This window comes from Diadema setosum, chromosome 1 (assembly GCF_964275005.1).
Source record: "Diadema setosum chromosome 1, eeDiaSeto1, whole genome shotgun sequence".
Taxonomy (NCBI): domain Eukaryota; kingdom Metazoa; phylum Echinodermata; class Echinoidea; order Diadematoida; family Diadematidae; genus Diadema; species Diadema setosum.
In genome coordinates, this window is record NC_092685.1 from 5,690,153 (window position 1) to 5,712,602 (window position 22,450).

Here is a 22,450-nt window from a genome sequence, read left to right on the forward strand (position 1 = left end):
CACTTTATTGACATTGGAATTTTTTCATCATGGATTGGGGCGAGAGTGCTGGCCAAATTGATGAACTAGAAAACAGTTTCAATGACCTTGGACTGGAAAAGTCTATAACAAGTGGCTTGAAGGTAAAAATAAAATTCATAATCAGTAGACCATGTGATAATGATACACTGTAGGCCCTATGCATTTTGTATTTTGCAATGTTTTGTACACTTGATTGTGCAAATATATAGAGGTCTACATTTATACACCCTGTTGCTGGGCTAATGATCTTCCTTGAGTAAATGAGTATCCTCCTCCATGAGCTCCACTAAAATTTTGGGAGAAAAAAGAAATGTGGATTTATAATGCTTTTAAGTTGAATATATCCAAAGTCTTACTCTTGTTAGGTTTAGTGTTTGGGAGAGGGATTACAGATTAAACGACCAGGGTTGATATGTAATATTTTTATGATGTAAGTTGTTACACTCCAAACGTTTTCTGAGCCCCATTTCAAATTTAACTTGATGCTCAACAGAAAGACTGCACTCTTTTAAGACTGCTTGTATCCTTAAATTTCTGTTGAGAGTTCATACAGCTGTAGGAAAATTTTTATTCCCTGCTTCTACAGCTGTACTGTACATTTAAGTGTTGATTTTTTTAGTATGAGTAATACGTAATGCAGCTTGTACATCAGTATATAAATTTGCCAACCTGATTAATTGTGTATTCGTCAATAAGAAACCTAAAATATACATATTGTACAAAGCATTTTTGGTGGAGCTGCACCTAGATGAACTTGAACTTGTGTTTTAATATACAGGTACAGCTGTATGAGTCTGTGAATGTGTATGTATCATACATGTAGGAATAGGATTACAATGAATATGTTGGGCAAAGATTCACCAAATTATATGTAAAAGAGAAGATCAAATTCAGTATACCAGCAGAAGTAGATAAAACAAGAAGCACAAAATTAGAATCAAAGTTTGTGTGACAATCCTTTACTACCAATGTACCCATGTACATGACAGCATATCCATTGAACCTTTCGAGTTACGAAGTACTGGGATTCCTGTGGCAAATAATCTGTAACTCAAGACTGCACAATCTGTATTCAGTCTTTTGGGAAAGAATTTACAAGAAGTAGGTTGAGATAAGACTTGCTTCCACTGTTATTAATACAAACATTTGATACCAGAGTGTTTGTCAGGAAGTGCTCATAATTTAAACATAGTATATTGTACCTCTTTGAAACTAACGGTTTGTATAGTAGGGACTGTACAAAGAGCGAGTCTTTATTAATTAGTATTGAATCAACTGTATCAATGAATAAAATGAATCTTCATATATAAACAGTATAAAGAAGCTTTAGAATTATTAGTCTAAAGACTTCAATGTTTTATGTCATGTGCATATTTGTACTTGGCATGTTTACAGTAAGAGTATACAAAGACCCAATCTTTGCTGTGAACTAAAACATGCTAGTTATTGACATTCATTCAGGATCATGCCCACTGACAATGATACATTTACCACCACTACTATAGCCGATGGTGTTTCAAGGTTTTGTCATACATTGTATTTGTTATACTGCTATTGCAGTGCTGGTAACTTCTGCAAGTTGTAGATGAAGCTGTGCACAGCTGTGTGTACACTGAACTTCAGAAGTTTGAGTGAATTTATCATAGTGAAGGCCTGCCTGATGTACCACTTGTATGGCTGGTATTTTGTTCATGAATAAACTTTATCCTTATTTTTTGTCTTTTCTAGACTGCTGAAGAAATAGAAAGCTTGACAGTTGATGAACAACTCGGAGATATTGATAGAGCGGTGTTTCTGCTCAGGTGAGATTACATTTTGATACAGCATAAAAGATATGCAAATCAACAGATCAATAGAGTTTCTCTGAAATAATTGATATTTGTACCTGATTTCAAAGTCGAGCAAGTCTTTGGAACAATGAGAAAAAATGCTTGCCCAAATTGGGCAAACAAAAACGTTTTTAAACCACCTTTTTTTTTCACCCCCCCCCCCACAACCTACAAAGTCAACCATGCAGAAGCACAAAGATAATGACTGTTTAGTGATGCAATACACTTTGATTTCATTTCAGCGTTTTCCCGATACTTGAGTGAAGAAGATCCATTTCAATGCAACACAATCACTTGATCAAACCAAGTTTGTTACTCCAATGTGTTTTAGCATGCAAAATCAATGTGTAGTGTTCATTCAAATGATTGTGTTTCAATAAGCTCTTGACTTTGTGATTTTCTTAAACAATTTTTTAATTTTTGGTCTTTCTTTTTGGGCAAGTAAAATTTGTTTGGGCAAGTGTTCTGCAACAATTTGAAAATCTGCTTGCCCAACCAGACAAGTGGTTAAAAAAAAAGAGAAAAGTTATGTACATTGTGCATGTAGCATCCTGCTAACAGGTAGTAATATTTCATCTAAAATAACTTTATGAGTAAATGGGAGGTTTCTCCATTAAAATGTGTAGATTAAGTGAGTTCATAGAATACAGGAAGCTTAATCTAGTTACGTTCACACAGTAATCCTTAAAGGATGTGTACAGTTCTGGTCGAGGTGAGGATTTAGCTTTTAACGTTTTGCGAGATATTCAGAAACCACTCTTTGAGATGTCCAAGAGCATGCAATTCTAAGGGGTATCAAAAGTTTATTTGATGAATATTGGTTTTGGAATGGCTGAGAGGTGAAACAAAGAGATCTTAATAAAAAGCGTGGCCTGTCGCCTTTTATTATTATCACTTTATTGGATATCTCGGCCATTTGAAAACCAATTTTCATCAAAAAAAAACGTTGAATCCTTCAAATTACATGCTCTTTCATATTTCATATGAGGTTTCTCATTATCTCACTTGGGAATGTTCAAAACATGAATCGCCACCTCAACCAGTACTGTACAGTCCCTTTAACCTCAAGGATAAGTTCTATGGAGCACAAAATGTTGCACGGTCAATTTCATTACAAAATCAGTCATTTTGTTGACGTAAAAAAAAATTGTCCACCATCTTAAGAGAAATTAAAGTCTCAGTGCAGACATGCTCTCAACCATGTCTCTGAAACTACAAACATGGCACATGTTTTTTCTGCCTGCATGGCTGCAAAGGTACAGAATGCCTTATCATAGGCCTGTGCATATGAAGAACATTGTAGTTTTAGAATTCAGCAAGTTGAGGAGGAGAGCATCATTTACATTTGGACCCCTAAAATCTTTAACTCTGAAATTTTGAAAGATATAAGTGGCCCAAAATAAAAACAAAAGTTACAATCCATTTTGAATCTTAGTTGCCCGATTGGGCCACCAAAAATAAATTTGGTGACCCAACACCAAGTCTTAGTGGCCCCAGGCCACCGCTAACATTGAGCCCCGATACTGTATGTTCCTGGATAACGTCATCCTGATATATTTCTGTAGGAGCATGGTGAAAGCTTGACCTCACTGTTAAATGTCACTACTTTAATGAGACTTGTGTCCCCAGGTTGTTATCAACCCAGATTCCCAAGCTGCTCATCAAAACTTTTCATGGATTTAAAAAAATGCTTGCCACCAAAGCTGTGACCGAGATATTTGATACTTTTTTTTTTGTATTTATTCAGGAAAAATAAATTGAATTGATATGAGATAGTTACTACATGTATATGACGTACCCTGTTGAGATGAGTCTTATTCTACTCTGCATTGCATTAAAGTTAGCTTTAATAAATGGAGTAGATCTGTGGTTGAATTTAGTACTAAACTACTATGAAATACTGATAACATGATTTAGCTCTGAGATGTTTATTGTCCCCGCCGAACGAGTTCGAGCAGGGGACTATGAAACGGGCTCCGTACGTGTGTGTGTCTGTGTGTCCGTCCGTCTGTCTGTCCGTCCGTCTGTCTGTCTGTGCGTCCGTGTGTGATCAAAATGTTCAATTTGCTACTTCTCTGTCATTTATGAGCCAATTTTGATTCTGTTTGCTTTATATGATAGCACTACATGGGAGCTTTGAAACTTCTACACAGAATTTCAGTTGTGACCTTTGACCTTGACCTTTGACCTATATTGTACATTTTGCTTCAAAATGCTACTCCTTCGCCATTTCTACCCCGATTTCGATTCCGTTTGCTTTATGTGATGGCACTAGGTGAGGGCTTCAAAACTTCTACACAGAATTTTGACCTTTGACTTCTTTGACCTTTGACCTTGATTTTTGACCTATATTGTACATTGGCTACAAAATGCTACTCCTTCGCCATTTCTAACCTGATTTTGATTCCGTTTGCTTTATGTGATGGCACTAGGTGAGGGCTTCAAAACTTCTACACAGAATTTTGACCTTTGACTTCTTTGACCTTTGACCTTGATTTTTGACCTATATTGTACATTTTGCTACAAAATGCTACTCCTTCGCCATTTCTAACCCGATTTCGATTCCGTGTGCTTTATGTGATGTTACTAGGTGAGGGCTTCAAAACTTCTACACAGAATTTTGACCTTTGACTTCTTTGACCTTTGACCTTGATTTTTGACCTGCCTTGTACATTTTGCTACAAAATGCTACTCCTTTGCCATTTCTAACCCAATTTCATTTCCCTTTGCTTTATGTGATGGCACTACAGTCTGTAGGTGAGGGCTTCAAAACTTCTACACAGAATTTTGACCCTGGACTTCTTTGACCTTTGACCTCGATTTTTGACCTATATTGTACATTGGCTACAAAATGCTCCTCCTTTGCCATTTCTAACCCGATTTCGATTCCGTTTTCTTTATGTGATGGCACTAGGTGAGGGCTTCAAAACTTCTACACAGAATTTTGGCCTTTGACTTCTTTGACCTTTGACCTTGATTTTTTACCGATATTGTACATTTTGCTACTAAATGCTACTTCCGGCGGGGACATATTTTACGCACCGCGTAATTTCTACTTTTCCTTGTTAAGTTTCACAAATGTATATTGAACAGTCATATTGCAAAAAAAAAAAAAAATACACAGGGTAGATAGGTCATGAGAAAATTTTCCATTTACCCTGCACTCTAATCATATCTAAAATTAGTAAATGATGCTTTTTGCAATGATATAAAACACAAACATTTCATCTTCAAATTGAATTGCATATGTTAATATGATTTGAATTGGTGAAAATACTTGTGATTATTACTAAGTTATTGAGGAAAAAGTTAAATACATGTATGATTTCATAAAATTCATACCAAATTAGAAAAGTTGTAAGGGGAATGACATCAGCTTCTCTTCTACTTTGCATGTTGGGTGCTACCATTATATAATTATTTGGTGGAATATGAAACTTTCTAATTCTGTTTCCGATTCTGTACAAGTATTTTGTTTGCTTGATTTTACTCATTGATAACAAAATATATCAGAGTCAACCTAGATTTGGGATGCCATTGCTCTTTAAGGCAAGAACAGAAAGGTCATGGATACAGATTTCTTGGAAGGCTGAGGGGTAGGCCTACCAAGGAGGTACAAGCGTACTAGGCGAGCTCGCCTAGTACCTCCTTGGGCCTACGTCGCTACTAGACTTCCTCTCAACATCACGCATAATACTCTGGATGTAACTGGATTGAATCCCCACCCAGTGACACACCATTCTGAGAACCTTGACTAGTAGTAACTGTTCACTTTTTGGATTAACAAATATTTCTTTGAGTTCCATGATCCCCTCTGTCACATCGCCTCAGCGTACATGTACCTTCAAACTTTCATGACAGGAAACATGAACATTATTTGGTCCTGGAGTGAGAACAGTGTGCATGGCATGTCTGTGGAGTGAATGTTATTTAACCTGCATAGTTGATTCTAGTCATCCATGAAATGCCATTGTAAATAAGTGCTGTTAAACTCTTTCATTGGACATGAAAAACTTTCATTTCATCATCATATGCCTTCTTTGGGTCATGAGCATTGTACCTTTTTGTATGAATCATGAGTGAGGTCTTTTGCATTGATACATACCTTTAAGTAGCGAGTAAGTGCTAACGCCAACCCAAACAGAACCATGTTTGCACAAGCTCCCTGACACATAGAGGAGGGATTATAGGTTCATAAAATGGATGTTGTGTTGAACCATGCTAAAATCAGGTGAAATTGTGCCATACCTGATGTACCGGTATCTTACATACAAAGACCTTAGCATACTTGGTACACAGTGTATCTATGCCAAAATAATACACAAGTAGCAGAAACTTTATTCTTTGTGTAGTGTGGTCAGAATGTGGCAGGGCTTACAGAAACAAAGGTTTACTGTCAGAATGAGTTTATGTACTAGGTACTGTGCAAAGAAGATTGTGGCCTGTGGAATCTTTCCCCCACTTTGCTCAGATACAGTTTACATTCATGAGTAGAGCCATAAAACTATAAACCACCTTTTGATGACATGTATATCAAGGGCAGTATTCACGTATTTAGCAAATGTTGTCCTGCTAGACTGTTCAGAGGTGATTATAAAGTGGCATATATTTTACAACCAGGACTGATTCTATTTGCTTTAAGTTTGTTTTACTTCATGTTTCATTTGGGGTTGGCGAGACTCCTGCAAAGACACAAACTTATAGCACCCATGGGTTGTATGCATTATGTTGTATTGGACTGTTGTGTTTGTGCGTGAGTAGGAAAGCATGTATAGTATGCATGTTGCATTGTTCTAGCGGGAAAAGGTTGTTATTCCCTTCAAAGCCAACATGGGTCTTGAACAATATGCGGATGACTCAAATCGAGATATATTGATTTGTTTCAGTACCTCATCCAAGGACACAAGGCACTCCACTGAAAAGCATAGATCTTATTTTCAAAACCTTATGGTGAGATTAGGGTAGTAGCAAAGGACTTTACTTTGGATATTGACAGTCAATAAGTTAATGTGTTTGGCTTATTTGGCTTTTTGACAATGATGCATTTGGCCTGTGTAAGTTATTGTGGTTTTCATAGAACTTTGATACCTAGTGAAGTCAGTCTGTGTTACATACCATGTGTAGGGCATTAGAAAGTACTGTTGGTTCAGTTTTTAATTGTTCATATTTCATGTTTCCCAAAACATTTTCATAATATTTCTAGTCTGTTTCATCCTTATGTTGGGAAATGATGGTTGTATGAAGTGACATTATCTGATTAATGTGGTTATGTTATCGAATTACCTCAAGTGATATTTATCACTTTAGTACAGAGGATTGCATAGAAGTGTATTCTGCTCTCAGTTGAATAATACAAATCTGTGATAAGACTTCATCTTGGAAGTGGTTTCACTTCATTTTCAGTGACCATTTTTGGGCAAGAGAGATGAGATTCACTAGAAGTACTTCGAATTTGTCTCTTCATAATTAATGTAAATTTAATGCATTGAAACTTTTGTGTCATTTCAGGATTACAAATTGTAACACGGCATCGCTTGAAACTTCTGTGAAGAAATTGGAATGCATATAGATATCTTCATTATGTACAGTATGTAAATGTGAAGGAAGATGAGTTTGAGGGATATTCTACTCTCTGAAAATGTTGTCATATGTTTCAAACTTTCATCATTGGTGGATAGGGTCCAGGTTTAGTGTCCTCATACCATCGAGGCTGGAATGTAGGCATAAGGTTGGACATTCAGCATGGCGCGAGGCAAGCACTATTACTAGGGAGCATTCTTTGGCATCAGCAGAGCGTCAAAATTTGTTTAGAAAGGGAGCGTCATTGAGTGGAGAGCAATCTTATTGTTCGCGCCCTGGCTTCAATAATCAATACGCAGCCTCTACCTGTGGGCATAATGGCGATGCAACAATGGCACTTGACTGGAGCGGAGGTTCGGTCTGCAGCCAGTCGAAGTGTGTTACCCTAATGCCTGGTAGCCCCATTGTCGTGGCTATGTACACAGAAACATTCATGATGGGTCCTGGGAAGAGCCACTTTGATATTGGCATGCTATGTTCTATTATTGGGAATTTCTCACTATGCAGTGTATAATGAATACACTCATGTACAGAGCCACTCATTCAATTTTTGCCACTCTTAGTCAAAGAGAATGGGCCCGTATCTCCCATACAATGTACACTGTAGGTACACTGTAATGGCAATTGTTTTTCACAATTTAAATGAAAGTCTGTAAGAAAGACATTTATTGGTATCTAACGAAATCACATTTCTAGGGACTACAGCACCTTGCATAATACCATCTTGAGACTTTTATGTTCACAAACCCCCTTTTTTGTTGTGACTTTTTTTTTCTTCATGATGGCAATCCAACTGCACATAAAACTTGCAACATGACACTATTAATATATCTGGGCAATTACTACCCCCCACCCCCCAAGGTGGCAAGGTTAGAGTAAAGATTAGGGTTACTGTAGGAGTAGGTTCAAGATTAGGATTAGGATTAGGGCCAGGGGAAGGGTCTGGGGTAGTTCAATTGCCCTTGACCCCTCTATTAATGGTGTTTTGATGTGCATAATGCATGGTGCAGCCATTCTATAGTTCCGAACACCCCTACAGCGAATATAAAATTCTTATCAATGACCACTGCATTTAACTTGAATTAGTACCATATGTTTGTAACAAAGTCAGCTTTTCAAAAGTAAACGCTGAGATATGAGAATTATAAGTTTTACCCAGTCAATGATGACCCATACAAAATGCTTGTGCTTTCTGTGGGAGTCCTGAAATGATGCACAATGATTTTTAGCAAGTATTGTTTGATAATGATATTGTTGGAGTGACTTTACCAGTAACCAGTACTCTGTCTGGTACAAAATTTTAGTACACCATAGTCCTACCTATTGTATAACAAGTGTATTCAACAATGGCTACAAATATGAAGTGAAGACAATAGCTTCAATATTCACAGCTTTAAATTCACTTTGAACCATGATATTGGAGTTCATGAACCAGACTCTGAAAGTGTATGTGACAATTTTGCTTTCAATACATACTTTCTAAATTCAATGTTTTTAATCATCATAAAGGGGCTTAAGGTAATATTTATGCCCCATTACACACCATTGAAAAACCATAGTTTTTCATTTTTTGTCAGAAGTTGCTAAGCAACAACCAGTTTGTGAGCAAAGATTAAAGAATTTTAAAATTAAACAAACACTCATCAGAAGTAGTTAAATTCCACAGTTTTATTCCGGATTTTGGTCATGTGACATCTGCCTTTGGTTCCTCTAAATCTTGTACCTGCCTATCTACATGTACACTCACAGACAGCTCGGCAAGGTGACACATGCGCTCTACTCACCGAAAACAAAAACAAAAAAACAAAACAAAAAAAAACAAAACAAAAAAACACAAAAACATGAATAATCTGTTCTTTCCCATACATGTTCATTTTTTTGCCAAAACACAGGAGCGTTTCTGATTTTTTTTTTTCCCAGTGTAACTGGTACTTTGAAAAACTCTGGCTTTTCCAGTTCAGGTTGTTTTTGTTTTTTTTTTGGTTTTTGTTTTTTTTTTTGCAATACATACGTAAATGCACCTATACTTGTATTACTTGCATTGGAGAGGGAAAGCTGTGTTTGTCAAGCATATTAGGTACCAAAAATTAACAAATCAAACTTTGTTGCAATGATACCCCAATTCCAGTCTGGAAATTATTAGCAGCTCTGTTGATATCCTGTTTGAGAGTGATGTCATACACAGGATTTACCAATTTTAAAAGTTATAGTCAGGCTAAGTACAAAATGCTTACTACAGTACAACTTTGTATGTAAAGGCATTGATTTGTGTCAGTGACAGAAAGTGTGTATAGTGAAGTCAAGTGTGTCAGGATTAGGTTTATTTCAAGACTTGCTTGCCAACCTGTGCTCTTACACTGTCATCATACAACCATAATTTGTGACACATTCAAACAGCAAACCCTTTTCATATTTGGTGCATGGAAATCCATGCTTAAAGGTAGCGAATCCCATTTGCACGCCTTAAAGGGAAGATAAACCCCAAGAACAATGTGGATTGAGTGAAAGCAGCAACATTAGTAGAACACATCAGTGAAAGTTTGAAGAAAATCGGACAATCGATGCAAAAGTTATGAATTTTTAAAGTTTTGATGTTGGAACCGCTGGATGAGGAGACTACTAGAGGTTATGACGTATGAGTGGACTACAATATCAAGAAAATATAAAGAAAATACTACAAAAATCCATTTTTCATGAAAATTACAAATTCCATCACCTTGATATTGACATATGTTAAGGGTAGCAATTATTCCCCCTGCTTTCTGAAAGCGGTTGGTCCACTGCTCTTTCATAATTCTAGAAAAGTGAATTTTTGTTGAATATCCTTTATATTTTCTTTGTATTGTTGTCCACTCATACGTCATATCCTCTAGTAGTCTCCTCATCCAGCGGTTCCAACACCAAAACTTTAAAAAATCATAACTTTTGCATCGATTGTCCGATTTTTCTCAAACTTTCACTGATGTGTTCTACGAATGTTGCTGCTTTCACTCAATCCACATTGCTCTTTGGGTTTACCTTCCCTTTAAATGAAGAGTTGTATGAATACAGTGGTATGTTGAAGAGAGTATCATTTTAGAAACTCCCATAAAGTATTGAAAGTGGAAGGTAACATTTAGTACATTTTTTGACCGTTAGATTTTGAATTGAATTGTTTTCGGGGCTCACCGTAAATTCCAGTACATTACTAGGCTACCTTTGCAGACCCATGTACTGCATGTGTGTCCATCATGTATATTTTGTGAAGAAAGTTCATCAACACTTACAAACATTTCTATATACATTCTTGCCACACACTCTATATGTTATTACATCAACTCTTGTACTTTTAGATTTGTGTTTATAGATCACAAATACAGAAGAATGCAACAAAAAGGCTTAAGTGTGGCTGACACACAGAACTACTGAGTAGTTGAGTTTTGTGCATTATTCAAATTTTAGATAACTGTTGACTTCCAAATTTCTAAGCAGTGGCCTAAGCAAGTCCCCTGAGGTTCATATTTAATGTTTTGCTGCATTTTGGGAGGTCTGTAAAAGGTATCCCCTACCTTTAAAGCATGATTGATGCATCATGTATTCTATCAGGATCTACATTTCACTGGCTTCGGATGGCGTTGGAAGCCCTGTATTGAACTCTGCAGACTTACAAACATGTACACAGTAATTTGGTTGAGTAATCACAGTTGACAGAGGTGGAGATACGTGGAAGAACCAGACTTCTGATTTCTGTGCTTGTTTGTGTTGTTTTGTTGATTTTTTTCTGGGTAGAACTACAAAACATGTAGCTTGCTAATCTGGAATGCGATGAAAACACAAGTTAACTGTAGGACATCGCAGTAATTTAGGCAGTCAATTTCTACAGGGCAGTCATCTCTTCTCTTTCTCTGTTACTGAACACTGTTGATTTCCATGGTCTCTAGCTGCTAGCTGATTCTACTTTGCCTTCAATAGCATTGTGATTATGCCATGTGTATAAAATTATGACATTCTTTGGTGATACACGATTGTAGACCTGTCTGTTCTGCAGCTCATCTTGTTTGTGACATGTTTGCTTGTGTGTGTGTGTGTGTGTGTGTGTGTGTGTGTGTTTTTTTGGGGGGGGTTGTAGTTCATGATCTAAAGATGGTCTAAAGAGCTATCTCATAGTGTAGGCTATATGTTTCTGAACAGATTGCAAATGACAGGTTGTGAGAGATGAATTTTTATCTATAAGTTTGTTTAGTTCAATTTCCTCAGCTACTTCTATTCAAAATTTAATGTTTGGCATTTATCAAAATGATTTTTATTTCTCTTTTTTTTTTGGGGGGGGGGGTAGAAAAAAATTATTGAATGTCTGACCTGCACACATGGATAACACTCGGGTATTGATCAGATGATTTACTGTATGAGTGCTGACACAACCACTTTACTGCCCTATACTTTCAATTTTTAGAGTTGTTCAGCTGTAGAACAAGCCCAAGAACTGACCACAAATATTTATCGGTCAATATAATTATTGATTGTCTAATTTAAGACTTACCCTTTATCATTATCATAATCTGAAGAACTCATCAAATATTTTTTCTATATTTTTGTTAATTGTGCATTCCAAGCAGCTATCCACGTATTGATTTGTTGTTGTTATTATTCCTGTTTAAATCTCCATCCCCCACAGCTCTGGACAAGAAGTACAGAGGATCAGTGTCATCCAGAACCTACCCAACCTCCTACGTGACAACAATGTGGATGCCATGCGCAGGGTGGTGCCAAAAGTCAGGGTAGGTCATACCCATCGCTCAAGAGGATGGTGTCGTCTATCGCTTCATGGAAGGCTCTGTGATATCTCATGACATTTTCTCTAGAACTTTCATGCTATGACCTCTCACCCTTCAACTTAGGACACACACACAGAAAAAAAAAAACAGAAAAGAAAACAAAAACTTTAGCCAATCTTCGGTATAATTAATATTCTGTATACTTAGCATGTGATTTGTTGACCTTTGCTGATATTGACTTTATGTGTACCTTTTGTAAATATTGTAAATATGTTGTTTACCTGTTGGTTTACATCCAATGAAAAGTAAAAAAAAAAAAAAAAAAAAAAAAAAACTTTAGCCAATCAATGCAAGCATTGCATATTCAGCATGAAGATTCAGCACATGTTTGCTCTAAAGGAGAACTTTTTTATTGCTTACATGTATTTGCCCTTGGGTGCAAGACGACACAAACAACAAAAAACATATGTCTGGAATTAGGCTTTGATCATATCTTGTGTACAAATAAATTTACATGAAGACCAAGCTATGCTAAAGTCTTATTGATGGAGTTCTAATAATTCAGGTATTAGTTATGTTTGAGTTGATGTCCAAATGATCAGATTTTATCAAGCATGGACCTGGCTCATGTTGCAAGCAAGTCAACGATTGTTGGAATGTTTAGCTTGATTTGTTTGTTTATTTATTAAAGGTGAGAGGTTGAAACTACAAATCTAGTGTGGTGTTGCTCCCTGAAAAGATTGGTGCAAAAGAATTTTGCATTCACATGACTGCATAGTATGTGGGCACACAGCATGTTCACCACATGAAAAGATTAGGATTTAGCAGATCCAATAATGCACTCTTATGTGTTGCTTGCACATGATATTTTATGTCATCATGGGGTTTAGCCTGCCCATCAGGGTTGGCTAATTCCGCCGGGAATGTGAAGAATGCTTGATGGCGGGGTGAGGTTGTCCTTAGCAGGAATTAATATGTAACATGCTCTCCAACCCTTTCCTTTTGCCAATGTAGACGGTGTTATCCCTCAATCCCTGGATATAGGCAGCCCGTTTCAGTAGAAACAAATGAGTAATATGCAAAACAACAATTACCAAAAGTCTCACACACACATGATTTTTGACCAGAGCAAGTTTAAGATGGCCATAGATAACCGTTTGTATACTCCTGGGTGTGTACATCTCAAAAAGAGCTTATAAATGTTGTGTCTGACATTGTGAACATATGATTGGCACATGGTAAGAAGTGATGATGCTTCGTAGATACGTATTAGACATTATTGCCATTCATTAGGTATGTGGCTGTCAACATAGACTATTTGCATGTATTTGAATTTTGCGAGAGCCAAGATTCACAAAATCAAAATGCATTCGAAAGTTCTTGTCTACACTGTATGCACTGAATGCCCATGGCAATTCGCGAAAATTTCATGTGTGAAAGAAGCCGTTGGCTCCAATTCATTCGTGAAAATTTCATGCCGTGAATATATCTTGCTGTACAGTGTAAGAGTAGTTAATAACTTGTGAGGAACTGTGCTTCTTTTCAGATGGTAAGTTGCAAATTGATTTATAGTGTAAGCGTATTGTTAAGAGGATTGCCCTAGATATCGTTGAGAGTCAAGTGGCTGGGATACACACAGAGAAGAATGACAGAACATATCACAGTACAGACTATGATCTACTTTTTCGTAGTGAACAGTTAATTATGTAATTTATATATTTGCGCAGGTGCTCAATGAACACAAGGATCATTTAATTTTTCATCATATTTAGATAGTAAAAAAAATACAGTAATTGAAACTTATGTTTAATGGGCAGTTGATTTAAAAGAAATCATTATTCAGTGAAATAGACCTAATTGAAATGTTCTCACCAGTGTACCGTAACTGCACAATGCTAAGAGCCTTTTTCTCCTGATTGCTTTTATAGGTCATGACAATTCTTATTGACACATGCGTCATTGCATTTTTCTGTTTGTTTCTCACTCGCATAAAGTATGGCCATTGAACCATCTGCCATACCCACTATTAAAGAACAAACATGCTCAAGATATCCCACACCCTGTCTAAAGAGTCCATGCGGGCCTGAAGCTTTCATTGATGTGCATTTCATTTATCTCTTATTGTTTGATTTAATTGCTTCACCTTCCTTCACCACATGGTGTTATGAGATATATGAGCACATCAGGCTGCTATCAAAAGAGATTATCTCACATAATGGGCAAACAATACACTCCTGACCTTTCTTGCTAACGGTTTATGACACAAGATCTTAGAACAGAAGATGACACTATACAGAGATGTATCCATTTAAGTAGTTATTGTTATTGACCACAGAGCAAACTACTACAAATAATGATATACTGTAAAAGTGGAAATAATCATGGCAGTATTTTTTTTTCATGTTTGGCCATGTAAGATAAATCTGTGTGTTTTTTAATTTCACGGACATGACTATAAAGCAAGCACTGAAAACAGCTCACCTCTGCCACAGCACATACTAAAGGTAAAAGGTAAATGGTCTGCAACTGGTACCTGAACACAAAATCAGACTAGATGCAGCCATAGCCAATGTGAAGAAAACTACAAATAACTTATCAGTTATACCTCTGCAATGAATCTACCTTAAATCAAAGTTATAAGATACATATTTAACAAACAAACAATTTGCATGCTTTTATTTTTGTAGTGGTTTCATGCATGAAATGTGCAAAAATTTCCACTTCAACAGTAATCCACCACCAAAGGTTTGCAGGTGCTTGTAAGTAAGGACGCTGTATCAATGTGATGGCTCAGTATCAGAAATTATTCGTTTTGAATTCTTTGAGCATTATGATTATGTTCAAATGCATAAAAAAACACTTTAGCACACCAAAGTTTTGACTGTTATGCTGCCACTATCAAGTGATATATGAACAGGTATCACATGCTGATTAGGTGCTTAACTCGTTGAGGACGAGTCCCGAGTATACTCGGGCAAGTGTCTATGGGAAATGCGTGTTGTAGCTAATTTAGTCTGTCCTCAATGGGTTAATGAATTCTATCGCTGCTGTCCATGGGAAATATTGAGATCTCTGCAATCCGCTGATGTTCACTCTTTTTTCCTTTTAAAGACCCAATAGCTTATACATGTAGGGAGACATGGATGGTTTGATTGAATTGATTTCCATTTGATGCCCATTGGGATACATAAGAAAACTATTAAGAATAGCACCTGTCAGCTTTGTGTGAGCGAATATGTGCATTGAGGCACATGCTCATTGGTAACGGTCGACTCCTGTCAAGATTCTTCGGCTGTGTGTGTACTTGCACAGAGATCAGTAATAAAGATCTGTACAATTCGTTACAGGGATTCTTTAGTCTGAGCAAGGAGGTACTACCACCTTGGTCTGAGCAGGGCCATCCTTCTAGCTCCATGGTATTCCAATGATACCAGGTCTTAAAAGCAGTTTGACTTTATTATTTTTTAACTGCTAGCTTGTTCATACCTTCATAGCTATACCTTATCAGAGACTCTGGTAGCATGTAGGACCATGCAGTGCAAATTTGTCAAATTGGACATAAACTGTTAAACAGTGCCTTTATTAAAGATTTCATACACTCGTCCTGCTGTACATCTTGTCAAATTAGCAGGATGATCTTTGATGTTTGATTTTTGTTTATTTGTTTGCTGTGCCAGGATGTCCTGCACTTTGGCAATCAAGACTTACAGGATGCTGCCACTGCGTCCTTTATCAAGATTGCAGAGGAGCAGTCGGTGCCGCACCTTACCTATGCCCAGACTTTTCTGCAGACCATCCTACAGAATGCAGATAACAGAGACCCAGGTGAGCCCAGATAAAGATTGATACAACTGCATACATATGTAGCCTTGACTTTGCAGACCCTGTTTTTATGATGACTACCAGTCATTTTTTCCTTAGTTGAAACATACAAAGTAGAAGTTACAGAGGGAGGATATGAAAGAGAAAATAAAGGAGAATTGAAAGGATATTAGTTCAACATGTATCAATTTTCTGGTCATTTCTGCTGAAATATATATAAAAAAAAAAAGAAGCATGCTACCTTCAAAATTTGCAGGAATGCGAGATGCTTGCAAATTGTGATATCACTCTAATGTTGAGACTACATGATGAAGAGATGGGGGGGGGGGGGGGGGGAGTTAGAGGAAACATTCTCTAAATAGCTCTGATTTGTGTCGATTGATCATCTTTATCAGTTTTGATTTATGGGAGCTTCAGCTTGTGAATGTGGGTACCGGTATTGTACGTGGTTATTGCACCTGAATATTTTATGCAGTGATGATCAGGATTCCACCTTTTGCGTGGAAATGATAGTGCCAGCACACATGATATATAGCATAGTAGTTTTTGTACTGGAGAAAGCTTATACTACTCAACTGTAGAGTTTCTCTGTGGTCTTCAACGGCAATGCAGAAAGAAATTTTATTTAAAATGAATGATAAATTTCCAATCTGAACAAGTACATGCACTGGGGCACAGAGTAACAGTGCAGGCTGTATTGAGTTGCGTTGTCGTACTTACAAGTATAAAGTGTCTTAAAACAGACATGGATAACCACTTTGTTTCAAAGAAATTGAGGGATTAAATTGTTGTAAATGTTCATCATGCCAAACTTTTTATTCTGTTGGTATTGCTATCATGATCGTGATTTTTTCCCCCTCTACATTTAATAGACATCTCAGAATCCTGGCTAGATGTTCTTTTCCATAGCCACTTTGTTTCAAAGAAATGGAGGGATTAAATTGTTGTAAATATTCATCATGCCAAACTTTTTATTCTGTTGGTATTGCTACATGATCGCTATTTTTTTTTTTCCTCTACATTTATTAGACATCTCAGAATCCTGGCTAGATGTTCTTCTCCAAGTCATTGTTCATCTCCCCAAAGAAGTTCTCAAGAAAGATGTAAGTGACACAGTGCCTTGTCAGTTTGTGTGAGCCTCTTGTTGACTTGATATTTTGCAGTATGTAATTGGACAATAATGCTGGAGAAATGAAAATATACCTATGTTTATTACATAGAAAGAAAACTTGAAGCTGGTGTGAGATTCCACGATTTAAAAAAAAACAATGACACCGTCAGTGATTACAAGTGAAAAATTTGGGTGTGGGTGAACAAAAAAGAAGGAAAACTGTCGTCTTCTGAGCAGCTGGTAGTTTCCATACAGGTGTCAAAGCCTTTTCAATCATGTGGAATATTTCTCTACCTTTAATAATTGGAGTCATATTGTTGTAGAATAGGATGTTTGTTGTTTTTTTTAAAGGTTTTTTTTATGCAGCGTCATCCCAAGACATGCAGTCACTACTCACACATGTTGCCCGTAGCTTTTACCATGACAGTCATGATGTTACTTCATATCAGCCTATCCCTTACTCAATCACACACCCTTTCTCTCATGTCTCCTCTCCACCATCAGATCTTGCCTGTCGCACTGTCAAAGGGTCAGCTGGCGCAGTCTGTCCAATCACGGCTTGCGAGTTGTCGGCTGTTGGGCAGGATTGCCACACGCTTTGACACCTTCATGTAAGTTCCTGCCTTTAAGAAAAAAAAAAAAAAACATATAAGGAAAGAAAACAGTGAGATGAGTAAAAGCCAGTATGTGAAGGGCAAGGATGTATCTTTTGAATAAAAAAGGAAAGAGTATTATGTGTGTGTTGTTTGTATGTATATATTTCTGTCTGTGTAAAAAAACAACAATTAAGTTATCTGTCTTGAATTCATACAGATGCAATGTTCAACATCCTTCATAGAAATCCTGAATTTATATACATATGTGCATCCATGTGATTTGTGTGAAAAGCGTACCTACATGTATAAAGAAATTGTTGGATGTCATTTATTGATGTTCCTGGCATTTGGCAAGTTTTGTTTTTAGGAGTTTGATGGGGTTTGGGTGCAGCATTACAAATGGAGCACTTGTGATAATGTATGGGGATGTGATATGGATTGTTTACACCTGCAATACAAGTATAAGGATTGACCGTTTCTGTAATTTAGTACTATACATGTATGGATGGTTCTTTTCTTACAGCCTAAGAACAAAGCATTTCATTCACCTGCTCCCTCCCATGAAGTTCTATAGGCAAGAATTTACGTAGTTATTGCTAGGTGGGGCAAGCCTCTGGCAAGCTTTGTGGTTGTTAGGGCAACTTTTGTGACCAAATAGTACTTTAAATCTGAATTCATTAAAGAATCAGTCTCTTGTGTAACACAACAAAGCTAGTGGGCTCAAATTATTTTACCTGCTGGCATCTGGTATTCACATTTTGAATGATATTGGGAATGCATGCGTAAATGTTACAGTCTGTAGATAGTTGTCGATGATGTTTAAGATTTCATATTTGTGGCGCAAAGTTTAAAGGTCAATATATCAGAATTGACAACAGTCGGTTGACTAATACCATACATAGTTTTCTTCCATCACAGAGAGAACTCATTGTTTGCCTAAGCTGAATTTATCACCCAAACATTTAGTTTTTGGTATTTGGGGCAAGTGTTCTTATTGTTGTTGTTGTTCTTTTTTTTAATTCTTTTTTCCGGGGGGGGGGGGGGGGGGGGGGATGGAGAGCATAAAGGTGATGCCTTCTGGGCTGCATGTCACTTTCAGCTGACAAGAGCTCTCTCAAAGAAGTTTTTGATACCTTCTTCTCACGTGCATGTTACTGTGGTTACAATGGGTTTGCAGTCCACCACAGAATCAAAGGTGTTTATCCATAGAGGGTAGGCAAGTGGATCCCCGGAGAAAATTGGAATGTCCACCTTCGGCAACTGGGTAGAGGCTAGCATTTGCTGATTTATGCGACCTTGCTGAAGAGATGTCTCAGCGAGTTGTAACATACACTTTTCCAGAGACGAGATGATATTATGCCAGTCCGCTTGTTGTGAATTGGCTTTCGGCTGAGATGTTACTGGAGGCTGTCCGGCTTCTAACGTAGGAGGGGGTGTTCCTTGATTGTCTTGAGAGTTAAGGAAGCGATCGATACATTCATCCTTGTCCTCCTTTCGAATGTTCTTTAAAGCAGGATTTTCATCCTCCGATGATTCACTGCTGCATTCATCGAGTACAGCTTGCTCTGCTTCGATTTCTGCGAGTTCTCGTTTCTTACGAAGATTTCTTAGCCTAGTTTCAGCCAGCCTAGCTTCAGACTCCAGTCTAGCTTCCTCCTCGTCGAATGATAAGGAAGCCCGAAGAGCAGCCTGACGTCGACGCAGATCCACAGAACTCACTTTCGAAGATCGGCTGGCTCTGCTCCCACTGGTCTTGTGGCTGGCAACACTAACATTTGTTTCGTCTTTCACGGGATCCATGACGAAAGTCCAGTTTAAACAGTGGTCGAAGTGATCAATTCGGTATCAAGTTGTTCATTCTTAATTTGTCAATTGTATTTTATTGTGGCTGCCTCACTTAACACGAGTTGCTAAGTGAGGAGTTTCGGTCGAGTTCGAAGAACGATAGCACTCCAACAGAATTTATTCCGAACAGAAAGATATGAATTTGCGAAAACGAATTTATTGGAATCCAAATCTCCCATGTAGAAGTAGAGTAGATAAAATACTGCAAGAAGAATAGAACAAATAAAGCGAACATTTAGTATGCTAATCAACGAACAATATTACAAGGAAAACAAAGTCATAACAGCGACTAAGTGCGTGTGATATTAAAGAAAAGTGCTTACAAATAACTCTCCTTATACTAAGGTCAACAGATGTGCATTCACTGAACATAACAGATATAACCAAATCAAACCCACATGTACATATCCGAATAGTGAAATGTAGATTATTTCTTAAGCCTTAAATATTACTGAGCATTACAATTCATAAAATGATAAAACAAGTACAGCTCTATCTGTTTTACTAGACTGTTAATCTATAATACATTGTAAATACACACATGCGAACATATTATTCCAACAATGAATATGACCTTTAGACTATCATTTGAGTTACTAAAATCAGAGAAATAAAGGGAAACAGCATTACAGAAAGTAACTAGCAATAACATGAAAATCTTAACTTTTGTAATGAACTCAGAGTTGATGAGAAATTAAGCATAGTTATTTAGCCTACAATGTACATTAATCTTATACTTGTAAAAACTGATTTCAATTATAACTCTGAGCAAGAAAGCTTCCAAGAATTGAGTTCAGAAATGCTAGAATAGTTTTGGTCATTGAAATTACTAAATACAAATCACCTTATACTGAAATAAAGAACTGTTCTTACCAATTGGAGGCTCTGAACTGTTGAAACTGGTTTTGGAATGAAGGAACGAACTTCGAAGATACGAGATACGAGATACGAGATACGAGATACGAGGTACTATATATGAGATGCTTTCTCAACGATGATCGAACATGATACTGACTAGTTTAGCTTTCTTGCTGGCTTTCCAAGCCCAAGATGTTGCAAAAGCTAACTTGGTTCCCACGCCAAGGCTACCAGCAGAAGTTGGGTTCAAACAATAGGGGACTACACAATTTGAAAGGGGCCTTTGTTGTGTGCTTGGGAGGTTAAGTTTATGACTAAGATAGGGCCCAAGCGTCCAACTCCTATACATAATAGAGGCTGGACAGACATAGAAATTAACAATAGGGGCTGTGGGGGCAATGCTGCAAGCTTCATATTAAACGCCAAGTTGCAGGTATACAGGTATATGTAAGATACATGTGTAAGTAACTGTATACCAGCTATGTACAAAAATGTCACCATAAGTTATATCACAGTACACAAGTTGCATTCAGAATACTTCTGAGAAATATATACACAAAAAATAGCGATGAAATGGAATGAGAACTCTTATATCTCTTCACTGCATACTGCTGCAGTGACAGTTACAGTGTGCATTTTGTTGATGATGAAGCTGCTCCCAGATCTTATCAGTGTCATCTCAGGAGCAGCATGTGAGGTTGTGTTTTGATAGGTTATCACTGGTGTGTGAGAGACAGGATGGGAATGTGTTTGCCATTTCCCGGTCATTGCCTCTCGCTGCATCTCACTGAGTTGTGTGTGTGGAAACATCAGTGGTGTAAGGGCATCCCATCTGTGATTCTGATAACGTGTGATGGAGAGTGAGGTGGATGAAGAATGTCTGTGCTTGTAATTCAAATATCTATCATTCCTTTTTTATTCAAGGGTGCATTTGAGCGCTCTCTGTCGAGAAAGCGTACCGCACAAGTTATTTTTAGAAAAGGTCACGCTTGTTTGTAGCAAGAATGTCATCCACCTGGCGCTTGAACTACTTATAGTTGTCCCGAACAAAGAGAATGATGTCTTTGCATCATGACGTATGCGCTTGATATGTGCATGCTTTACAACGAACTTTTGGTACGCTTTGGTACGCTTTTGGAGCACATCGGGAAGTGGTCCACTTTTGGATCGGTGCAGTACGGTACGGTACACTTTAGGAGCGTTCGAGCGCTCCTCTGGTGCGGATACAGTACGGTACAGTTCGCTTTAGGAGAGCGCTTGAACACACCCCAAGTAATGCTAATATGGTTAGATACATGTAGGTATAGCCTCTCACCCAATTGATGCAAAACTTTTTTTTTCTTTTTTCTTTTTTTCTGCTACAGCCCTACACAAATAAACGTATTGAGAGGAAGGTGGTGCTTGAGCCAAAACTTTTGTGTCAGAGTTCAGGCAGAAGCATATAAATCAAGTTCTACAGTAATACAAAGTACTCTGTGACATGTCCTACATTGTCAGCATCCCACACTTCCAGTGTAAATATGAGTTTCTCATTGGGGTAAATGTAAATCTGCATTATCCTTTCCAAGATGTGAAGGAATTTATTACGTCAGTCTATGTGGAATGCCTACAATACAGTGCACGAGTTGACTAGCTGGAATTATTTTGCAGGGTTATTTTGCCAGTAGAACTGTCAGCCTGTAATTTTAGGTTTATGTCAGGAGTCTTCATCCTGCTGTCTTTATATAATATGTTACAAGTATCAAAATTTAAAGGGACTCTATATACATTCAATATAAAAGCATTACAGCAAAATCCCTCTTTGATCTGCTCTCTAGCAACAGTTTGTGAATGGTTGTTACCTTCAGTGACCTCATTGACGATGTGAAGAAAATGTGTCGTTATGACAGCCGTCAGTGACAATTAGGAAATATCAGTTTCATCCTACAATTTGCTGCACGTAAACATTAACTTCTCACATTTCGTGTGCAATACTGTAGTAGAAAGCAGATACAGGTGTGCAGGTGAGCTTTGATGCTGTGTGTGAGTGTGTGT

General features: G+C 37.4%; 1 protein-coding gene across 1 annotated transcript in view; it reads left to right on the top strand.

Moving 5' to 3' along the window:
• The window catches only part of LOC140246992 (serine/threonine-protein phosphatase 4 regulatory subunit 4-like), a 64,240-nt gene continuing 41,790 nt past the window's right edge, over positions 1-22,450 (top strand). Inside the window, exons 1-6 of the mRNA XM_072326299.1 lie at positions 1-122; positions 1,750-1,823; positions 12,085-12,187; positions 15,862-16,009; positions 17,036-17,109; positions 17,622-17,728. Coding sequence (XP_072182400.1) covers positions 30-122; positions 1,750-1,823; positions 12,085-12,187; positions 15,862-16,009; positions 17,036-17,109; positions 17,622-17,728 — 599 coding nt within the window. The 5' untranslated portion in view covers positions 1-29. The remainder of the gene's footprint in view (positions 123-1,749; positions 1,824-12,084; positions 12,188-15,861; positions 16,010-17,035; positions 17,110-17,621; positions 17,729-22,450) is intronic.